General features: G+C 34.7%; 1 protein-coding gene across 2 annotated transcripts in view; it reads left to right on the forward strand.

The window, feature by feature from the left end:
• The window catches only part of LOC118737820 (ETS-like protein pointed), a 336435-nt gene that overhangs the window by 231429 nt on the left and 85581 nt on the right, over window positions 1-19425 (forward strand). Inside the window, exons 1-2 of one of the 2 annotated variants that reach the window (XM_036468596.1) lie at window positions 10057-10276; window positions 14599-14715. In XM_036468596.1, coding sequence (XP_036324489.1) covers window positions 10105-10276; window positions 14599-14715 — 289 coding nt within the window. In that variant the 5' untranslated portion in view covers window positions 10057-10104. Of the gene's footprint in view, window positions 1-10056; window positions 10277-14598; window positions 14716-19425 lie in introns of those variants that run through there. The other variant, XM_036468594.1, reaches the window with a different exon arrangement.

Raw genomic sequence — 19425 nt, forward strand, 5'->3', positions numbered from 1 at the left:
ATTGTTGTTGTGGCTGACGTTTCTTCGTTTTGTTGCTTATCCGCTTTAGTTTTTTAAACATTAATTTGGCATACAAACAGACATACAAATGTACATACCTACAAACATAAATACAAGCATGAAAACACAAAATAAACAAAACGTTGATATCGAGATACGATGATGGCCGTTTCCGTTTCACACATGTACGTATATATGCATGCATGTATGTATGTATATCGATCTCACGCCACAACACCGTCGGCAGCGAGTTTATCTATAGAAAATTGAGAGAGCGTACACTTCCCTATGCTCCCGCGCTCGTTGCTGGCATGTGTGTGTGTGTGTGACTCGTCTCTCCCACACATGATCACCCGCTGTGGATTTGTTTGAAATTTTTGTGAATGAAATTTTCCAGTTGTGCGTACGTTTTTTTACGTTTCTTTTTCGCTGCAACTTGCAACGCTCTTTACTCCTTACAAAAAGTATAACCCAGCCAGCATTTTGAGTCGTAGCAATTCGAAATTTAAGTCTTGGCGCGCAACTAATCATGGAAGATTTTGAATTTAAATGCAACACCGCTTCCGTCAACTGCAATCGATTAATAGACTACTGTAAAATTTTGAGCAAGCTGCGTCATTTAGTTTGTGTTTGACAGCCGTTAAAGGCAGCCAACATCGTGAATTTTAAGGAAAATGAAAAAAGTGAATTTCATATGCTGATTAAGCATTATGTTTTGCATAAAAAGTCCACTATCGAAACCAAGGAAAGGCTCGATAAATACGATGGGCATTCTGCATCAACAATTTCAAGGGTCGAAAGTGGTTTACTGAGTTCCGTGGTGCTAGTACCAGCATGGAGGGACATCGCACGATCGGAGAATGAAAATGTGTGAGGTAGCTGAGGTTGCAGGCATCTCAACCGACTGGGTATACCACATTTTACAAGAATATTTGGATATGAGAAGGCTATCCGCCCGATGGGTGCCGCGATCGCTCACACTCGACCATAAACGCAACCGTGTGACTACTTCAAAAGAGTGTTCGGCGATATCCAGCCGCGGTATATTTGTGCCGTTTCGTTACCGTAGACGAAACATGGATACATTGGACTACAACAAAGACCAAAGAACAATCACCACAGTTGGTTTATCAGAGTAAACATGCAACAAAGAAGGCCAAGCTGTGTCTGGTGGCCAACAAGGCCATGCCCATCGTTTTTTTTGTTTTTTTTTTGATTGCACGCAGTGTCATTTACATCGATTACTTTGAAAAGGTTAAACCGATCATCAAGGAATACTACTCCAGAACTTTTGGACAGATTCGATATTTATTTGAAGCAGCGAACAAAAAAGTACTGTTCCATCAATGAAACGAGTTCACACGTGCGTAGTCACCCTCTCCAGTATACGTATTAGCCCCTTACGATTATTTTCTGTTGCTTAATCTGAAATAATGGCTGAGCGGTAAGAGATTTGGGTCGAATGAAGACTTCATCACTGAAGCAAACGCTTATTTTGAGAGCCTTGAGAAAACTTAATATTTATAAAAATTAGAAAATTTAAAAAAATTGTTGACTGAATGCTAGCTCTACGGAGACTATGCTGAGGAATAACACGGTTTCTTGCCGAAATATATATCTTTTATTAAAAAAATAACGGACTTTTCAAATTACCCTCCTAGTATAATCTTTAGCTGCTCACCAGTGATGCCAACCGGGGGAGAGAATTCCCCGATTTTGGTGGAATTTGAATTTCTCGGGGGAATCGGGTAAGGAACTCAATAATTTGATTTGATTTTAATTAGAATATTTCTATTGGGGATAAAATTGCATTTATAAATTACAAGTTGTGATAACAATCTCTTATTTTGTTCTTCGAAACCGTGCAACCGTGTGGAAATTAAAGAAATTGCAACTGTGCATAGCGACCTTTTTTCACGTTTTCGTTTGACACTCTCTTTTCTCGTTTCGTTTTCGCCACCAAGCCATCATATTAGCTTTTTATATTATAAACATGAAATTCTAGAAAGACTGTCTTTATTACATACTCATATCACAGTTAATAATATTTGTATTTTTTTTTTTTTTTTCAATAATAAATGAGCACATGAAGTGCCTTAAATATGTAGCAAAATTAATTTTGGGGGAATTTCATCGAGAATGGCGCGAATTTTTTCAGGAATTTCGGGGAGTTAGCCCCAGGCGACTTGCTAACGGCTCCAGAATGCTATAAATCCCCGAACAGCCTTCCAAATGCTGACTGGGAAACTCATATATAGCTGCAGGTGGAGTGATCTTCACGTGTTCTCTTTACCAATTGTAAAATGCATGTTTACTCGCTGTTCTCTCACTCTCATTCAATCGCTCTCTCTTTCTCTTTGAGTGGTTCATTTTGTTTATTTAGTGCGTTTGTGTGCGTTCCGCTTAGGATATGCTAGCTGTGTTGAATGTCTCGTTTGTCAGCGTTTGCGATCCGTTTCGCTTCAGTTTGACTCCACGAATTCAATAGATACAGAACGTTTTTGTTATACGTTATTATGTTTTTATCATAAATTGTCGTAAATTTTTGGTTAAAAAGTGAATTTTTAAAGTAAAAATTTTGATCGTATGTTCGATCGATATGTATGTTTCGGTACTTAAAATTTTTTGGAATTAATTTATACCACCTTCTCGAAAGAAGACAAAGTGCAGAGAATCAGTGTTGTGTAGTGGTTTATATGCGTGTGCGAGTGTAAATAAATAAAAGTGAAAGAAAAACTGGCAGCTATTTTAAATGCCTTCTGCTGTTCGTATTGTGATAACTGCACGAAGTGAATTAAAATATCGACAGCTAAAACTGAGAATTTATGGCGTTTAATATTTAATCATTTTGCATTCAGTCAGTGTTGCTTTGTTTCATTGCTTTTGTTTTTATAACTAGCAAATTCTGCTTCTTGATTGAGTATTGTACATAATTTGAAAGACTTTATCATACACATATGTACATACATATGTAAATACATATGTACGTTTCAAAAAGTTAATTAAAGCTTAAATTACTAAAAGAAGCCCCGACAGTTTGATGTTGAAATTTGAAATGATAAGGAAAAATTGATAAACTAGGTATTTGTTGGCGCGTGCAGTTACGTTTCATAAAACAATAAGTGCATATCTTGCCTATTGACTGTTTGATAACATTCAGCACATTTTCTTGAAAAGGGGATTTTTTGAAAAATGTTACAAACGCAGCTTGTCTAAAAAAACCGAAGAAAGCAAGAAAAATGTATGCGCTTTGAACAAACTTTATATGGACCAGTTCAGAATGACTTCGGGATAACTACAATAATAATGGTGTCTCTTGAATCTTTCGTGGCAATTTTTCTTCTTGGCATGTTCATTTTAGAAAAAAATTAGCCTCATCACTCAACATAATACCTATTGCTACAAAACAATGGGTTGACTGAACCATGATTTTCAAAAAAAAAAACTTGCACAATTTGCAAGCGTTTTTCTGGCGGTAGTCTATTAGCGCATCGAGTTAAAAACCAAACCAGCTCTGAAATTATTAAATTCAGAACCAGCTGGTTGTAGCAGAGGAAGAGGGAAAGAGGTAGGCCCCCACTGCGATGGCAAGACCGCTTAGGCGGGTAGAGCGCCAAATAAGAAGAAGAAGTCTATTAATTGTGAAATGGCAAACTTAGGTTAGGTTAGGTTACACGCCCTTGTGTGTGGAATATTCCATACTTTTACTCGGAGACAGAGTTCCTACTTTAAGCGAATGTTAAGAGGAGACACGTAACCATAATCGAAAGAGCAGCATCGAGTCGTTGTTCTACTGAACCAATTACTATCCTTAATGAAGCCGAGGAGTTCCAACTCTACAACCCAAGTGCTTGAGGCGCTTCGTCTGCAGACATGGACTTCGACACAGCAAGTGGTCGACTGACCCTTCCTCATCCATATCATGACAGCCTCTGCAGAGAGTACCAGTTGGTATTCCCCACTGTTGAAGCATAGGCGCTATAGCATTGTGGCCTGTGATGATGTCTGTAATAGTCCTTCTATTATTGCAAATACATTGAGTTGCAGTATGGCCCTTGTCTTTTTCCTACTCATTCGCGGCCTTAGTAATCTTGTGATCTCACAGTCTTCCCATTGGTTCCACAAGTCACTCGTCGCGGTCACGATATATTCATTAATTTTCGTAATGTGATCGCTAAACGGTGGTAGTACGGAGGTATCCCCCTCTTCTATTGGCATCTCTGAGTCGCAGCTGGCCATCTCATCAGCTGACTCCTTCCCTTCAATATTTCTATATCCGGGAATTCGGCTTAGTGTCGCCAGCGTGTTGCGATATTTCCGTACAATTCCCGTTTTCACTATTTTCGATCCTATTGCTTTAACTGCTGCTTGACTGTCGACAAATGGAGTTGCTTTGTTTTCTGGAACTCTACTACTAAGTAAAAGACTAACCGCCCCTTTATAACTTAGATCTCAGCAAAGAAGATACTACAGTCGTTCGGTAGACGAAAGGACCGATTGATTTGCAGGTCCTTCGAGTAGACACCGACTCCGCTTCCTTGTTGTGTCAGTGCAGATGGATATACCCCCTGCTGCTGGCAGTCTGGCATCCCATTCATCTCTAGTCGGGAACCTAATGGGTACCTTCGTATTGAAGTCCCAAGCAGTCGTAATATCACCAGTGCTGGCTTCTATGTCAGCTTTAATTCCATTGAATCGGCCCTTTTTTATTACCTTCCTTTTATTAACTCGGGATGTAACTATGTAATATTGAGGCGCCTAAGAGATGCAACGATTTCTATTCTCAAGTTATATACCTGATGACAGTACGAATGGCAATTATAATAGGGAGGTTTTAGTTTTTTAAACTATAATTTTATTATTTCATTCAGTATTGCTGCATGCCTGGAATTGGTAGCCTTCCACGTATTGGCCTCTCTGAGCTTGATGGCGCTCTTTGCGGCCGCACCATGGATGAAAGTATGCAGCTGTCCTTCCTGAGGAGCGCTACTCACTACCCCTGTATTTTCTGTAATTCCCTTTGTCTAGTGCCTTTCACCATACAATGACCCGTGGGTTGCAATTTGTCTGATGGCTGTGGTGTACATCTCATAGGTGCCGTACGGTGATAGTCCCTATTGTTTTGCAAAAGTCCTTTTGCTGCTAGAGATTTGTTGGCTATCTGCTCTAAATCCTTTTTTCTATTCAACATGGAGTCCAGAATTATTTCGAGGTATTTTGGCTCGGAGGAGAGTTTCAAAGTAGTTTACATTAATTTCGGCAGAGAAAAAGTGGGGAAATACTTCTGTTACCAGTTCTGTCTTAGAGGGATTAGCACCCAATCCATTCTAGTTGGCCCACTAGTGCACTCTCCATTAGTTCACTTATCATTGATAGGAATTTCCAGGAAATATTCATAAATCGTCGGCGTAGGCGACAACACTTATTCGCCTAGTTCTAAAAATCTCTAGAATTTCGTTAACCACCAGGAGCCAGGGGAGAGGGGATAGTACGATAGCTTTGAGGCGTGCCCCTTGTGGTTTTCCACTCACAGATCCTGTGGCTATGGTCGCCTTGTTTATTCTTCGCTTGAGCATGGAGCCAATCCAAGCCACTATACTACGCTGAATGACGTGCTCAAAGAGTACCTTGCTTATCGCCTTCAGAAAGGCGGCAAGGGTGGCAAACGTAACTTAGCACAATTTACAATAGGGTTGCCAGATCTGAAAATTAGGACTGTTTAGTTGTGATCGGCAAAATGCCACCTCTAAAATACACCCTAATACATTAGGCTGTGCGGTATTGTTTTTCGGTCCTTCACCTCTAGAACTATTGTGATATATGTATGTATAACGCACTTGGGGCTACTCGGGATTACGGTTAGAGGCTCCGCATAGAATTATAAAAATCATACACAATTAGCCAAATTTTTGAGAGCTGTACTCAATGAAATTTAACCTCTTGTAAAAGACATTGATGTTGATTCTGCATACAGTGAACTTAGTTTACCACATAGTTTAGTCACGGTGAGTTTAGCACTTTAACTAACCAGCACCACATAAATCCGCATTTCAAACTTCGTACAAAAGTTATGAAAATTCAACGAACTTTAACATTTACACCCAAAAATTTTAAACTTTTTATTTAGAATTTTTAGAAACATTTTGGGTATGCAGTTGTAGCTCATCAAATTTTAGTTGGTTAAAAAGTAACTTTCACGACGCTAGAAAATCGTTTTGATTTTTAATAATTTTTTTTTATGCTGATAGTGCTAAACACTTTCTCCCATACAAACGAAATTGTCGAGCATATTTTATATGGAAGAAAATGCACAACACCGTCAGACGTAAAAAATTATTAAAAATCAACACGATTTTCTAGCGTTTTGAAATTTGCACTTTAACATACAAAACTGCATACCAAAAATTTTTTAAAACTTCTGAATAAAAGGTTTAAAATTTTCGGATGCAAATGTAAAAGTTTGTTGAATTTTCATAATTTTTGTACAAAGTGCTAAACTTTTATAAAAAACTAGAAACAAAATGTCACTTGACAAAGGTATGCCAGTCCTGCGCTTTAGAAGAAATTATTTTTTTTTTTTTAATTTTATAAATTTAAATGAAGTCAGTTCAGGATTTTGTACGATACTTCGCAATCTTTTCTTGCTAAAATTTTAAGCTTTGAATTAAATATTATAATTCATTACTTATGTACATAAAAACATATGTATATGACCAGTTTAGAGCCCCTTAGAAGACATGTAGATATTTAGCGGATTTTTTTATAACTTTTGTCCCTGTAAAAAAGACATGCATAGTAATTCACTTCAATTGTCTTAGTTTTTCAAATAGTTTTCTTTAGTTTTCTTCTACTATCTGTAATTAGAGTTTTTGTTGAATTTAAAGTTTATTAAAAACACATTAACGCTCTCATTAACGAGCACACTGACCTTTGTCATGGCAAAGTAAATAATTAAGTACTATACCTACATACATATGGCTAAGTATATGTATATGTAAACATGTTCCAAAGGGTTATGAAAAAGTTGGTATGTACATATGTGCGTATTTGTTGTATATTAGGGCGTTATTTAAGGGGAGAATAAGAGGGGGAGAAAGAATATGTTATATCGAAAATAACGACAGCATTAATCAGGGATTCTTATGACTACGCAGTTTAGAAATTATTAAGTTTTTCGTAGTTGTAATTAGCACTAGCATCAGGACACCTAAAAGAACTATATTTTAAAATTCAGGATTTCAAGCGACATATAGTTTAAATAAAAAGGTTACTTTTCATACATAAGACACTTTGGAAATTGAACCAAAAAATCGTAGTTTGTTTAGGAAATCAAGAACGAGACAATAACCGCCCTTTATGCCAATAAAACCACTAAGGCAAAAAAGTGTTATATTAAGCCCTACATACATATGTATGTGCACATATTAGTAGTTCACTGGAGGTACTTCATATTGATTGTTGGATCCATTATTTTCTGTTGGTGCCCACCTTAAACCACAATTAAGATACCAAATTGGGCAGGCTACAAATTATTAATTGCGCAACCATCCACCTACTTAAGGTTAGAGAATAGCGCATAAATCTAGGCAAGGAGGACCTTCGAACTCTCACTGTAAACCTCTGTAAATTAATATTTCAGACACGAGGGTCTGTTGTTTCTATGAGATGGACGAAGAGTCGCGAGAACACATCCTTAGTGAATGTGTGATAATAATTGTTTATTTAAGCATTTTTCTACAGTCACGATTTTTGATGGGTCCCCGCTTGCATTTTTTGTGTTTCTGGGAGACCTATAAAAAATAGTTAATATTATAAAATACATAAATAAATAAGTTGTTATTATTATCGGCAGTCTCCCGAAGAGAAACAGAGTTTTCCGATAAAAAATATTAGTTTTCAATAATTCTGTACCATTTCGACGAAAAATCGTTTTTTCCATATAAAATGCATTTAAAACTTTAAGCGCTTTGAGTGACCTCTAACTATTTTTTGATTTCAGAATTAAAAAACCGGGTATGAGGGCATCAAAATTTCGACTATACTTTTTTTTTTGAACCACCCTAATGTATGTACAATATAATGTAAAATTAAAAGAAATTGAAATAAAAATTTTAAAAGACAATTTTCTCGAAAAGCCCTGTATGTATGATTTTCATTTTTAGAAACTAGAGACCTAATGTTTTTAAAATGTGAAAGATTTTCCAATGTCCGGCAACCTTTCATTTAATCTTGAATCAGACGCACCGTTTGCCATCTATAATATATATTACGCGAATCCATTTTGTTTTTGTGAAGTTCATTAGATATGCGCACCGTGTTTGATTTTGTGAAGTTAGAACTTTTTTTAGCGGTACGGGCAATTTAAAATTTGATGAAATTAAACTTCATGAATAGCCTTTAGTTTGTGCTGAACAAAAAAAAATTTATAAACTGGAGGATGAAGTGAGGCCACTATCCTCAGTTGCTGAGCTTATACTTCTCCACTTGGACCAAGCCTTATAGAGCGAAATCGAGTTCTTATGATTTGGGGCCCTGAATGCGTATTTTCAATAACAATCAACGAACTAATGATGTCTAAGAAAGTTAGGCCGGATTGCATTGAGTATTTTGTCGCTTAAATTTCTTGATATATTCAAATCTTATCATCGCTTATGTATGTATGTATGTATATATAGAAGTAAGTTCACCTTTTTCACTTAAAAAGTTTCGCCGTTCCAAAACCTTTATCTTGACCTACACACTTGTTTATATCAGCACCCCTTCTCCTACCCTCCCTAACTTTCCGCCCCATTAACCTGAAAGTGTGAATATTTCTTCCAACCCATCCATTGGTAATAACTGCACGCGTATCTCGTAAGAATCAAATTACTTTGCTGGTGAATACGAGTAAATATGTATACATTTTTTCACTCCTTGCAAGAGTACGCAATATGTATGTATGTGTATGTGTATGTATATATATGTACTTATGTATATTGAACATACTTAAGTAAATGAAAGAATGAGCGTAGAAAAGAAAGTCGTCAATTCAAATAGCCAAACGATAGCGGAGGGGGTAGACAATGCCAAACACCCACAACTTCAGTTGTCTGCCTATTTTGTTGATATGCGCCATGTATGTATGTATGTATGTATGTGCTATATTATGCTTATGTATGTTTGCACCCCATCAGAAAGCACTGAAGTGGCGTTGAAAGGGTCATGACTTTCATTGACACTGCAGGTCAAAATCGTTGATTTGATTTTAAACGGCAACATTGTTAGACACAATGCTGATATTATTCTGTTGCTACAGTTATTATTGCTGCAGTGGCATGAAAAGTGTTGCTGTGGAAATTTAATTGTATCGCTTACAAAGAAATTTATTGCCACCACGCGCACACTCCGTCAACACTTTCGATATTTGTATGTATGTACATACTATGTTTGTACATACCAGCTGTTACTCTTTCACTCTAATTCACCTTATTGAATTTATTTACACAAATCATTTGACTTTTGGCATTGCAGTCAACTGATAAAAATGTTTATCGACAAACTGAACTGCATAGCTATGAATGGGTGTGCTGCAGCTACATGGTTTTCTATGTAGCTGATAATAGCGGTACAGCTGTAATTTCTTTGAGGGGGTACTGATTGTTAATTAATCTTTTCGTTAGTGCCGCCAATTAGAACCTAAGAAATTTGATTTGGAAAAATCAAAAATCCACATTCATATTTGTAACACTTTCATCATTAATTTGTTACGCAGCTGATTAAGGGTCTGGCTGACATTTGATGGACTAATCATAGTTTAAACCAGCTAGCTCTGAACCGCTCGCCCTGAGTGTATCGAACGCTATGTTATCAACGCGTTATCATTCGAACGGAAGAAACTAGTCTTTTTTCATACAAGCATAAAAACAAAAGCAGCGAAAATATTTTCATCAGGTACTTATAAAAAAACAAAAAAACAAAAAATTAAAAACAAGAGACTATTATCATTTAGATAGCCAATAAGTGCTAAATGTGAAGTGAAATATCATTATCTATTTTTGTTATTGCATTTTTGTGATACCGTTAAAAAAAAAGTGTTTAACACTCTTCGCGCATTTCATTCAAAATATGACAAATGAGTGGATAGATTGGACGGATTGCCGTTTGCGTGCGCCTATACGTGCCGGCTATAATCATCATCAATCGCTGCTCAATAATAATTACACTGGATTTTCGAATAAATTCCATTTGCGAGCGCATAAATTGCAGCAATTGCATACCGCCGGAGCGAAGTTAAAAGGTGATTTTAATATCCACATTCTTACTTATGAACAAATGACAATAGGGGTATTCACGATCCGGTGCATACTGCCTTGCATGGTGCATAGATAACATAAATAGCACGATTGTTGTTGTTTCATGTGTTCAAATAACAACAAAATTAGCCAATCATGCTATTTATGCTATCTATGCACCATGCTAGACAGTATGCACCGGATCGTGAATACCCCTAGTGTAATACGATACCTACCTATACACAAATATATATGTATGTATATATGTAAATACATCGTTGTAAAAGTATGTAATTTTCTATTTAGTAGCGATTAGCCGTTTGTGGTAGCAGTAATTTGATCTTAAACCTAATTGGTGTGACGCGCTAATCATTTCAATAAACGCTTTAATAAACACTATGCTGTTTGCGCTGTAGATAATATACATACAAACATATGTACATATATATATATATACATATGTATATATATGTACGGCTATGTAATCAAAAAATAATTGAAATATCAATATAAAATTACCAACTTGGTAAATTTACAAGTAATTTCTAAGCGCCGAACAGGGCCGACTTCAATTCTCATATATAAATTTAAGATTATCGTTCATTTCTTCATGATCCAATAATAGGATTTAAACCCGAATAGTATGGTACCACCAGTGAGGTAACACCTTTCCTCTAAAAAAAGAATTAAAGAAATCGGTTAACGTGGTCTAAAGTTATGCCTTAATATATATAAAAAAAAAATATTCTAACGAATTGATAACCTTCTCCTTTTTGTAAAGCCGGTTAAAAAATAAAGATATTGTAAATAAATTAAAGTTTTTACAGTGTTGCCTCATACGTGCTATTGCACAGAGACTGAAAATAACTTTTATTGTAAATTTCAAGCACTTAGAAGTCAAAATTTTCGCAGAAGACAATTGTTGATGCCCTTGTCTTCCTCTTGATCTTGTCTACAAGAATCAAGAGTAATTTTTTTTACAACTTTTTTGAAAAAAGTACAATTTCAACTGTTAAAGACTGACTTAAATTTTCAAGCTAAACCAAGCCAAATATTTTTTTTACTAAAATAAAAGGCTTTGTGAAATAACAAGTAAAAAATTTAAATTAAAAAAATCGAGGGCGCAGTTTTCGTATGATAAGTGCAGAATGGGAGTGGTTGAGAACTCGCTTTGATTTATAACCGACTTCAGAAAAATGAGGAGGTTATCAATTCGTCGGCATACTTTTTTTATGTATATTACCGCATAACTTTGGACCATGGTGGTCCTATACTAATTTAGATCGGATCCGATCATTGGATCATAGAGAAATTAACGATGCTCTTAAATTTTTATATGAGAACCAAATGAAGTATGTTTTTTTTTTGCTTAAAAATTATTAGTAATAAATTTTTCGCAGATGGTTCTACGTAAAATCTTTAATTTTAAGTATGTCCGATAGCTGATTGTAAGTAACTAGTTTTTGATTCACTTGCTAATTCAGAACTATCCAATGCCGAACAAACTACACTCCGCGTCGCTTGAAGAGGCACACACTTTTTCCTCAGATCTGAGCTTATATCTGGATTTTTTCGGCATCGGAGACATTTCTTTTTGATCTCATATTGAAGAATGATCAATTTTACAGAAAAGTAGTGAAAATGGAGACAACACCTATATTACTTAGGATTTTATTCCAAGTTTTATCGAACTACATGCAAATTATGCCTATTATTTTGATTCATTTGAATAGGCACAGTGATCTTAACACAACGAAAGGACTTGATTTAACCAACAAAAGCATGCCATTAATTTTAATTCTAGTGTATAACACTTTTAGTATTGGATACTACATCCTTAATTCCAATGTATGGAGAAACTCCTATCCGGAAGGCGATTCTAGAGGCGCTTTGAAAAATCAAGGACATCTCGCTGCTTACCACTTAAATCGGCGGAAAGCACAACTGCCAATCATCACATGGATTGTCTGACATCCAAACTTTGCAAAAAATCCAATTCTCAAATGATTTCTATTAAGTTTAGGTCCTGTGAATAGGGCAAACTGTGAGGGAATTACAACTTTGGTTCGTTATCCTCGTTTTTACTGCTCCTGTAGTACGAATCGTTGCGTAATTTTGCTAGCATATTCAAGAACAAGGTGCAAAAATATACGAAATGTAAAAAAATGCCCTTAATACTTTTTTGCATGAATTATTAGTAATTTTGGAAACTTGAAATATTATCTACAAAATCGCAGTTCAGATCGCCACACTCTCTTCTTGATCATGGTGGGGGGGGACAAAAAACGTTCGTCCTTTCAAAAATCGTGACAATTATTATTAAATCCGTTGTAGCCATCAAAATTACACTTTTCGCCAGTGAAAACTACAATTTTCTAGTTGTTATCTCAGGCATGAGAGTTTTACAAACATATCACCTGCCAAGTCCTGGATCCATGAAGCTCTCCATTTATGCATTTTTTGCAGTTGAAAGTGCGCCTGCTTCGCCCATTCTTGCTGTGTTATAGGTCTAATTATCCTTAAATTCTTAAAAAGGTTTTAAGTGCAGTTTTAATAACTCTGCTATACACATACACCCAGCCTTGTACCTATTAAAGTAAATCAAAATAATAGCCATAACTTTCGTGTAGTTTGATAAAAAGTGGAATGAAATCAACGTAGTAAGGGTGTATTCTTCATTTTCACCACTTTTCTTCGAATTGAATCATTCTTCAAAACGAGATCAAAAAGAAACTTCGCTGATGTCCACAAGTCCCGATATAAGCTTAAGCCCCAATTGGATCTTGAGGAAAATATGTGTACCTGTTGAAGTGAAGCGGGGTGTATGTACATTAGGGGATCCCCCTAGGGTTGTTCTATATCGAAAAAATTAGGCCCCTATTTTTATTTGGAAATCAAAAAATATTTAGAGGTCGCTCAAAGCGTTCAAAGGTTTCAATGTATTTTGTATGGGAAAAAACAACTTTTTGTAGACATTGTATAGAATTCTTGAAAATCAATATTTTTTTGTCAGTAAAATCCGGTTCTGACTTCCAATAACAATACCCAATTAATTATTTAAAAATTTTTTAATACTAAAGATTTTTGTTATCCAGTGGGGGATAACATTGGATTTTCCGGGAGTTTTGGCGGACCTATAAAATATAGGTACTATGAAAAAATTGTTAAATTATTAATTGGTTATTATTTATTGGGTATCTCCAGAAGAGAAACAGAGTTTTCCGATCGAAGAATATTGATTTTTAAGAATTCTATAGAAATTCTACGAAAAGTATATAAAAGCATGGGAAACTTTGTGCGCTTTGAGCGACCTCTACATATGTTTTGATTCCCAAATAAAAAATAGTAGTATATTTTTTTTTTAAGAACAATCCTAGGGGGTGAGACTTTACTTTTTCACGTGCACTTTTGAACCACCCTAATGTACATTTGTAGTTTTGAATTCTAGCAGTTAATAGCAATCGGTTGATGACAGTTATTAAAAGCATAGAATGAATAGGTCCTTTCTATGTAAAACTGTTGAAAAAGTATACCTGGAAAGCAAAAAATTTAGTTTTACATACTTTTTTTTGTTTAAGCGCTTTATATAGAAAAATATAAAATTTTAAATCAGTCTTATTTTAGGCTCTTAGAAAGATTTTAGATTTTTATTTTTGAGTTTAATTGAGCTCTATCTCAATAGAAGTTCGATTTCTGAAGTGATCGTATTCCTAAAGAAAAAATAAAAATAAATTCTTTCAAACCCGAAGTTAATAAAAAAATTATATTATTTGTTTTTCAAGGACACTAAAATAAGCGACTCGTGAGATTTGCTCATATTTTTTACTCTTGAAAAGTGAACATAATGACACCAAAAACGAAGGTACAATAAAAACTCTATACTTAATAATTTAAAAAGTTACTGCATGAGCTGGAAATTATAACTTTTTTATATGCTCCCATAGTAAAAATTAAAACACATTTTCTTCTAATGAGCTATTGTTAATCGATACCGCTATGAAATTTTTACACAACATAGAATAAGAGTTGCGTTAATTTCCGTTTAGCTACTTAACTAAAAAATATTTTTTTTTGGATTACGACACCCTTGTAGCAAATATGTTGTTGTTAACAAATTGTTGACTAAACGCAGTTAGGGTGGTATTCAAATTAGTTTAGAAGCCGAAGTTGTACCAAGCGACAAACGTTTGGAAGATTTTTACCACGCTATCCTGTCTTGTCCGTCAACAGGACGTTGTCCTTGTAAATAATAATATGTATTTAATATTTTAACACTGTTTTTGCTATGAAGTAACTGTTCTTTTTTTTTGGTAATTACTATTTTCAGATGTTCCAACACAAATTCCACCACTCACACCAGGTACAAATCGAAAGGTAGCCGAAGTGTTGAAAGCCTCTTTCGCTTCATGGGAGAAGGAGGTGCAGAACTGCAATATTACCAAAGGTGAGTTTAACTTAACTATGTGTAAGTAGCTTACCCGGCACGCTTCGGTACACCCTACAAATTTCAAGATGCATTTCTACACTCAGAAACAGAAAAATGTCAGCCAAATATATTTATCTCAACACGTGGGCCGATTCCGCTGAAACTTGACATGTGCTCTAATTTTTTTTATCAATAGGGTTTATATTATGAAATATGGTAAAGATGGGCTTATTGACAAGCCCACCACCCTTGTAGGCGGAAACATTGAGTTTCATGCGATTTCGATGGAATTTGCTATGTAGTGAGTAAATGATGTGAAATTTTGTATTTATGACTTTTAGCCCAACCGATGTTTTTATCAACTGTCGCCATGACTTTTTTCCGCCTGCTTGCATACATATAGTCGAAACACTGTTTGACGGAATGTAAATTTTATCGAACAAAATAAAGTTTGATTCCATAAAGTGGTTCCAAGAAAAATCTCCAAATAATAACTACTAAACGCTCCAGAAAGGTTCTGATAAACCATTAAAAATAAGCAATAAAAATAAATAACCAGGAAACAATCATTATACATATTGCTCTATAGACCAGAGGCTCCCAAAATTTGTTTTCTCGTATACCACTTTCAAAACTTTACTGGGTTTGGTGGACCCCTTGCTGCTACATTTCTACCATATTCCCAAAACTCGTCAACAAAGTTGAAGATTAGATCTAAGTATGGAAATTTGCATCGCGGCTCAGTCCCAACCCCAAAATCAGAGTAGTAAAAATAAAAATTGTATATTTTCTTTTTTATATTTACTAAAATAATATGACTACTGACTTGTAAGTTTTTTCAAGCAACATTCTCTGACCTTCTTAATCATAGTTCGTAGAGCCAGCGAGAGCGTATAGCTGTGAGGAGTTATTTATTTCTGATCACTTCAATTTCTTACAGTCATTACGTTATTTACATTATCTTCACCATAAACTCCTCACATGTTTGGCTCACTTACAAATTTGCACGAAAGTATGTATTTGTAAAAGAGTTTATTCGTATTAATAGCATCACTTTTATTTTCTCCGCGAGCGATGCGAAAAAAATTTATCCCTCACATTTTTAAAACACAAAACTTGAGACAACAAAACCGCAAAGCGTTTTACCTTTAATTCCGAAAATGCCAAAAGAGAAAAGACCGAATCTAGAATAATCTATGAGAAATAACCAAGCAATCGGCGAATCAAATTAAAGCATAAATAAATTGATTGCCTAATTTGCGCTCCCTTCTGCTTCAAAGAGTTTATCAAAGATTAAAACTACTGCGTAATGAAAGCTGCATGAGCAAAATGGAGTAACGAGGAGTAGTATTTTGAGTTGCATGGGAGCGTGAGGTAAATATTGAGGCTAAGAAACTGGCTTATTTTAACGATAAGCGCTCCTTTCTTTGTTAACCCACAAAAGAGGAAATCAAAATTGATTGCTCTTGAATTGAGTTGAAGTGAGGAGGAAGATGGAAATTTTATTCCTCAGTGAGGAATTTTTGCGAACTCTGTCCTAAAATGCACTTTTGAGGTTAAAAGAAATAAAGCAAAATAAGCAAGGTTTCTAATCCATATTCCGGTCTAACTGGAAAAAATTTGTTCAAGCCCGTTGCGAACTTGCAAATCTTCATTTTTTTCACGCGAAACGTAGACTACCGTCGAGTATCCGGTCTACCTCGACCACTTTGGGAATCACTGGTTTAGACTCTAAGCTCCAGGGCTAACCATATATATAAAAAAATATTTAAGTAATTTTTGGTTAGCTGGCATGCATGTGATCGACTCGATTTTTCCAATCCGGTTTCCACCGTATTTTCGATATCTATATGCGGTTTGTTTGAAAGGCTTTTTCCAGTTTAGGGGAACCTCTTAATAGTTTTAATATTACATAGGTACTAGGTAACCTAGGATAGGTAAATTGGAGGTGATCGGTATAACAAATTTGATTCCAATAAACTAATGTTTGGCTCCTAATCGTTTTGAACGTGTTTGGCCGAGTTTATCCTCCAATTCGGGTTCTGATTTTTGATGTTGTGACACAAATGGAGAGGTCTACACTTTTACCCGAGCTTCGAACGGACGGACAATCGCTATTTGAAAAATCTTTTTGATAGTGCTGGGACCAGAAATTCAACCATGGGCCTCCTGAGTGGAAGTATGCACATCCAAGCTTTCGACTACTGCGGCAGGAGCACTCTCAATTTCAAAGTCGTGAACCAGGATTTTCAAAGGGCAATTTTTCGAATAACTCGAAAACCAGTTTTGGAAAAAGGCGAATACACTGAGAAAAAATAAACCATTTCATATTTTTTCTAACTAAAACACATGATATTTGGCGCCTAACAATCTTTTGGAGATTTTTTCGTTTGAATACTTTTTTGCTCTGCACTTCACATATGCTTTTTTTTTATATGTAACTAGAAAAATCAAAAACTACAAGTTGGTCAGACGGCAATTGAATCTGCACACTCAGCTAAAGCAGAACATGTACTTACATGTATTATTCATTTTTAAGTTTTTTAAAAAAATACTTTTTCTGTTTAAAAATTTCAATTTCTAAAATGGAAAAACTGAAAATGACACTGTTTAAAAAAATCAATCAACTTTTTTCTTAGTATACCAGAACTTATTTAAACCCATTAACCTCAAGGGGATAGAAGTATACCACATTTTTTTATGGAAAGAACGAAAATACAAACACTGAAACAGGTTTAGCTAATTTCTCTATAATCTATATCTATATATATAATACGGGAAGGGATTCTTTGCAAAGGTCATCAGATCCGCACCGTGTATTCGATATTCAAAAACGAAATGAAAGGGCTTGGACTGTAGAGTTGCAGTAAGGCTCAAATTTTGAAAGGATAGGAAAAAAGTTAAATAAATTGTTACAATATGTTTATCAACCGAATTTATTTTGAAAAGGCTTTATTCCTTAACTACGTGTAGTACGGTTGCCACATGTTCAAAAACCTGAATCCAATTTTAATTAAAAGAATTAGGTAAGTGAATAAGGTATCACCATATGAGTATCAGAGAAGAGAGAAAGAGGTTTAAGAAAATAATAGTTTGAAATTATTTTGGTAAGGATTGCCACCTGTTTGAAAAGTTGAATTAAATTAATCTATGCCCAAGTTATATGAAATAATAAAAATGGTTGTAAAACGAAGGAGTTTTAAGAAATATTTACTTTGACAATTTACAATACTTTTGATGTGTCTGAGGGTTGCCATCAGTTTAAAAGGTTAAATTCAAATTATTGAATAAGTTAAATGAATTACAAAAAGATGGTTATCAATCGTAATGGGTTAAAAGCCCTATATTTCTGAACTATATTTACTAGGGTTTAAAAAATTTAATTCCACTTAATTTATCAGTTACTTGAAATATTTATAACAATGTCACACGAAAGATATTTAAAAAGATTTTAGTTCAAAAATTGTTTTGAAGAGGTTCCACCTGTTCTGAAAGTCCAATTTAGTTTAATTATATACAAATTATATGCAATTTTAAAATCTGGTTATGAAACAACAAGTGTTTAGAAATATTAGCTTGAAGGTTTAGAATTATTTTAGGGTTCCTGATGGCGGTTGCCACCTGTTGAAAAAATTAAATTCAAATGATTTAATGAGTTAAACGGATTGTCAAAATATGGGTATCAATCGAAATGAGTTTGAAAACAATTTCTTTCTGAACTGTATTTAGGAGAGTTCGCTCGTGTTAGAAAAATCAAATTCAACATAATTGATCAGTTAATTGAAACATATATCACAATGCCATAGGAAAAAGATCTAAGAAGATTTTAGTTGGAAAATATTTTTAAAGAAGGTTGCCACCTGTTTTAAAAGTCGAATTTGTTTTACTTATTCACAATGCAAATGTTAGTGTGAAACAAAAGAGTTTAAAGAAAACTTTAGTTTGATAATTGTACTTTTAATTGGGTTGCTACCTATTTTTTTGAGGTCATTAGATTTTCATACACCGTTATTTCGAATTTCCAAAATGTTAACTTAAATCAAAGAACTGGGATTGCATATAAATGTGCAATAACGTTTTATTTTTTGAAGCTAACACTTTTTAGCGGTATAGAGTGGTTAGAAATTATATGAAAAGAAAAACCGATACCATGCGAGACATCTCTCCACTCAGAAATGTGGCGGTTTGAATAGTGTTTCAAGCTGTTTAAAAAGTTAAACTCAATTTTGGCATTTTAACCACATGTGGGTTCACTAGTTTTTAATATCTTTTCCAAGGGAATGATTCGGTTTGCAAAGATATTATAAATGTGTGAACATTTTTCGGAATAAACTTGAAACCCTTACCATTTTGTTTTGCCTACTTCATTTTGATAGCATTTTTTTCACAATTTTATAAAAATACACGATTTCGTGAATTACCCGATCAGACCTATATGCTTATTATATCTAATATGACACTTAATTTAATTTGTTTGATGTTTAAATTTAAAAAATTTAATTTGTAACCAAAAAAAAAACGACCGAATAGTTCCCACCACGAGATGCTTAGGGCACTTAAAATGCTATAAACTTCTTTAGGATAATTTGAAATTTATAGTCGCAGTAGATAGTTATGTCCCGCCCCTCTCATGCTATCATTTATTTTTAATTGATATTGTCCTATTTCACACAATTATAATCACAACTAATTTTCACATAATATTTCTACCCGCAATTAACTCCCACA

This window comes from Rhagoletis pomonella, unplaced genomic scaffold, assembly GCF_013731165.1.
Source record: "Rhagoletis pomonella isolate Grant_MI unplaced genomic scaffold, Rhpom_1.0 Rhpom_scaffold_00004, whole genome shotgun sequence".
NCBI classification, from domain to species: Eukaryota; Metazoa; Arthropoda; class Insecta; order Diptera; family Tephritidae; genus Rhagoletis; species Rhagoletis pomonella.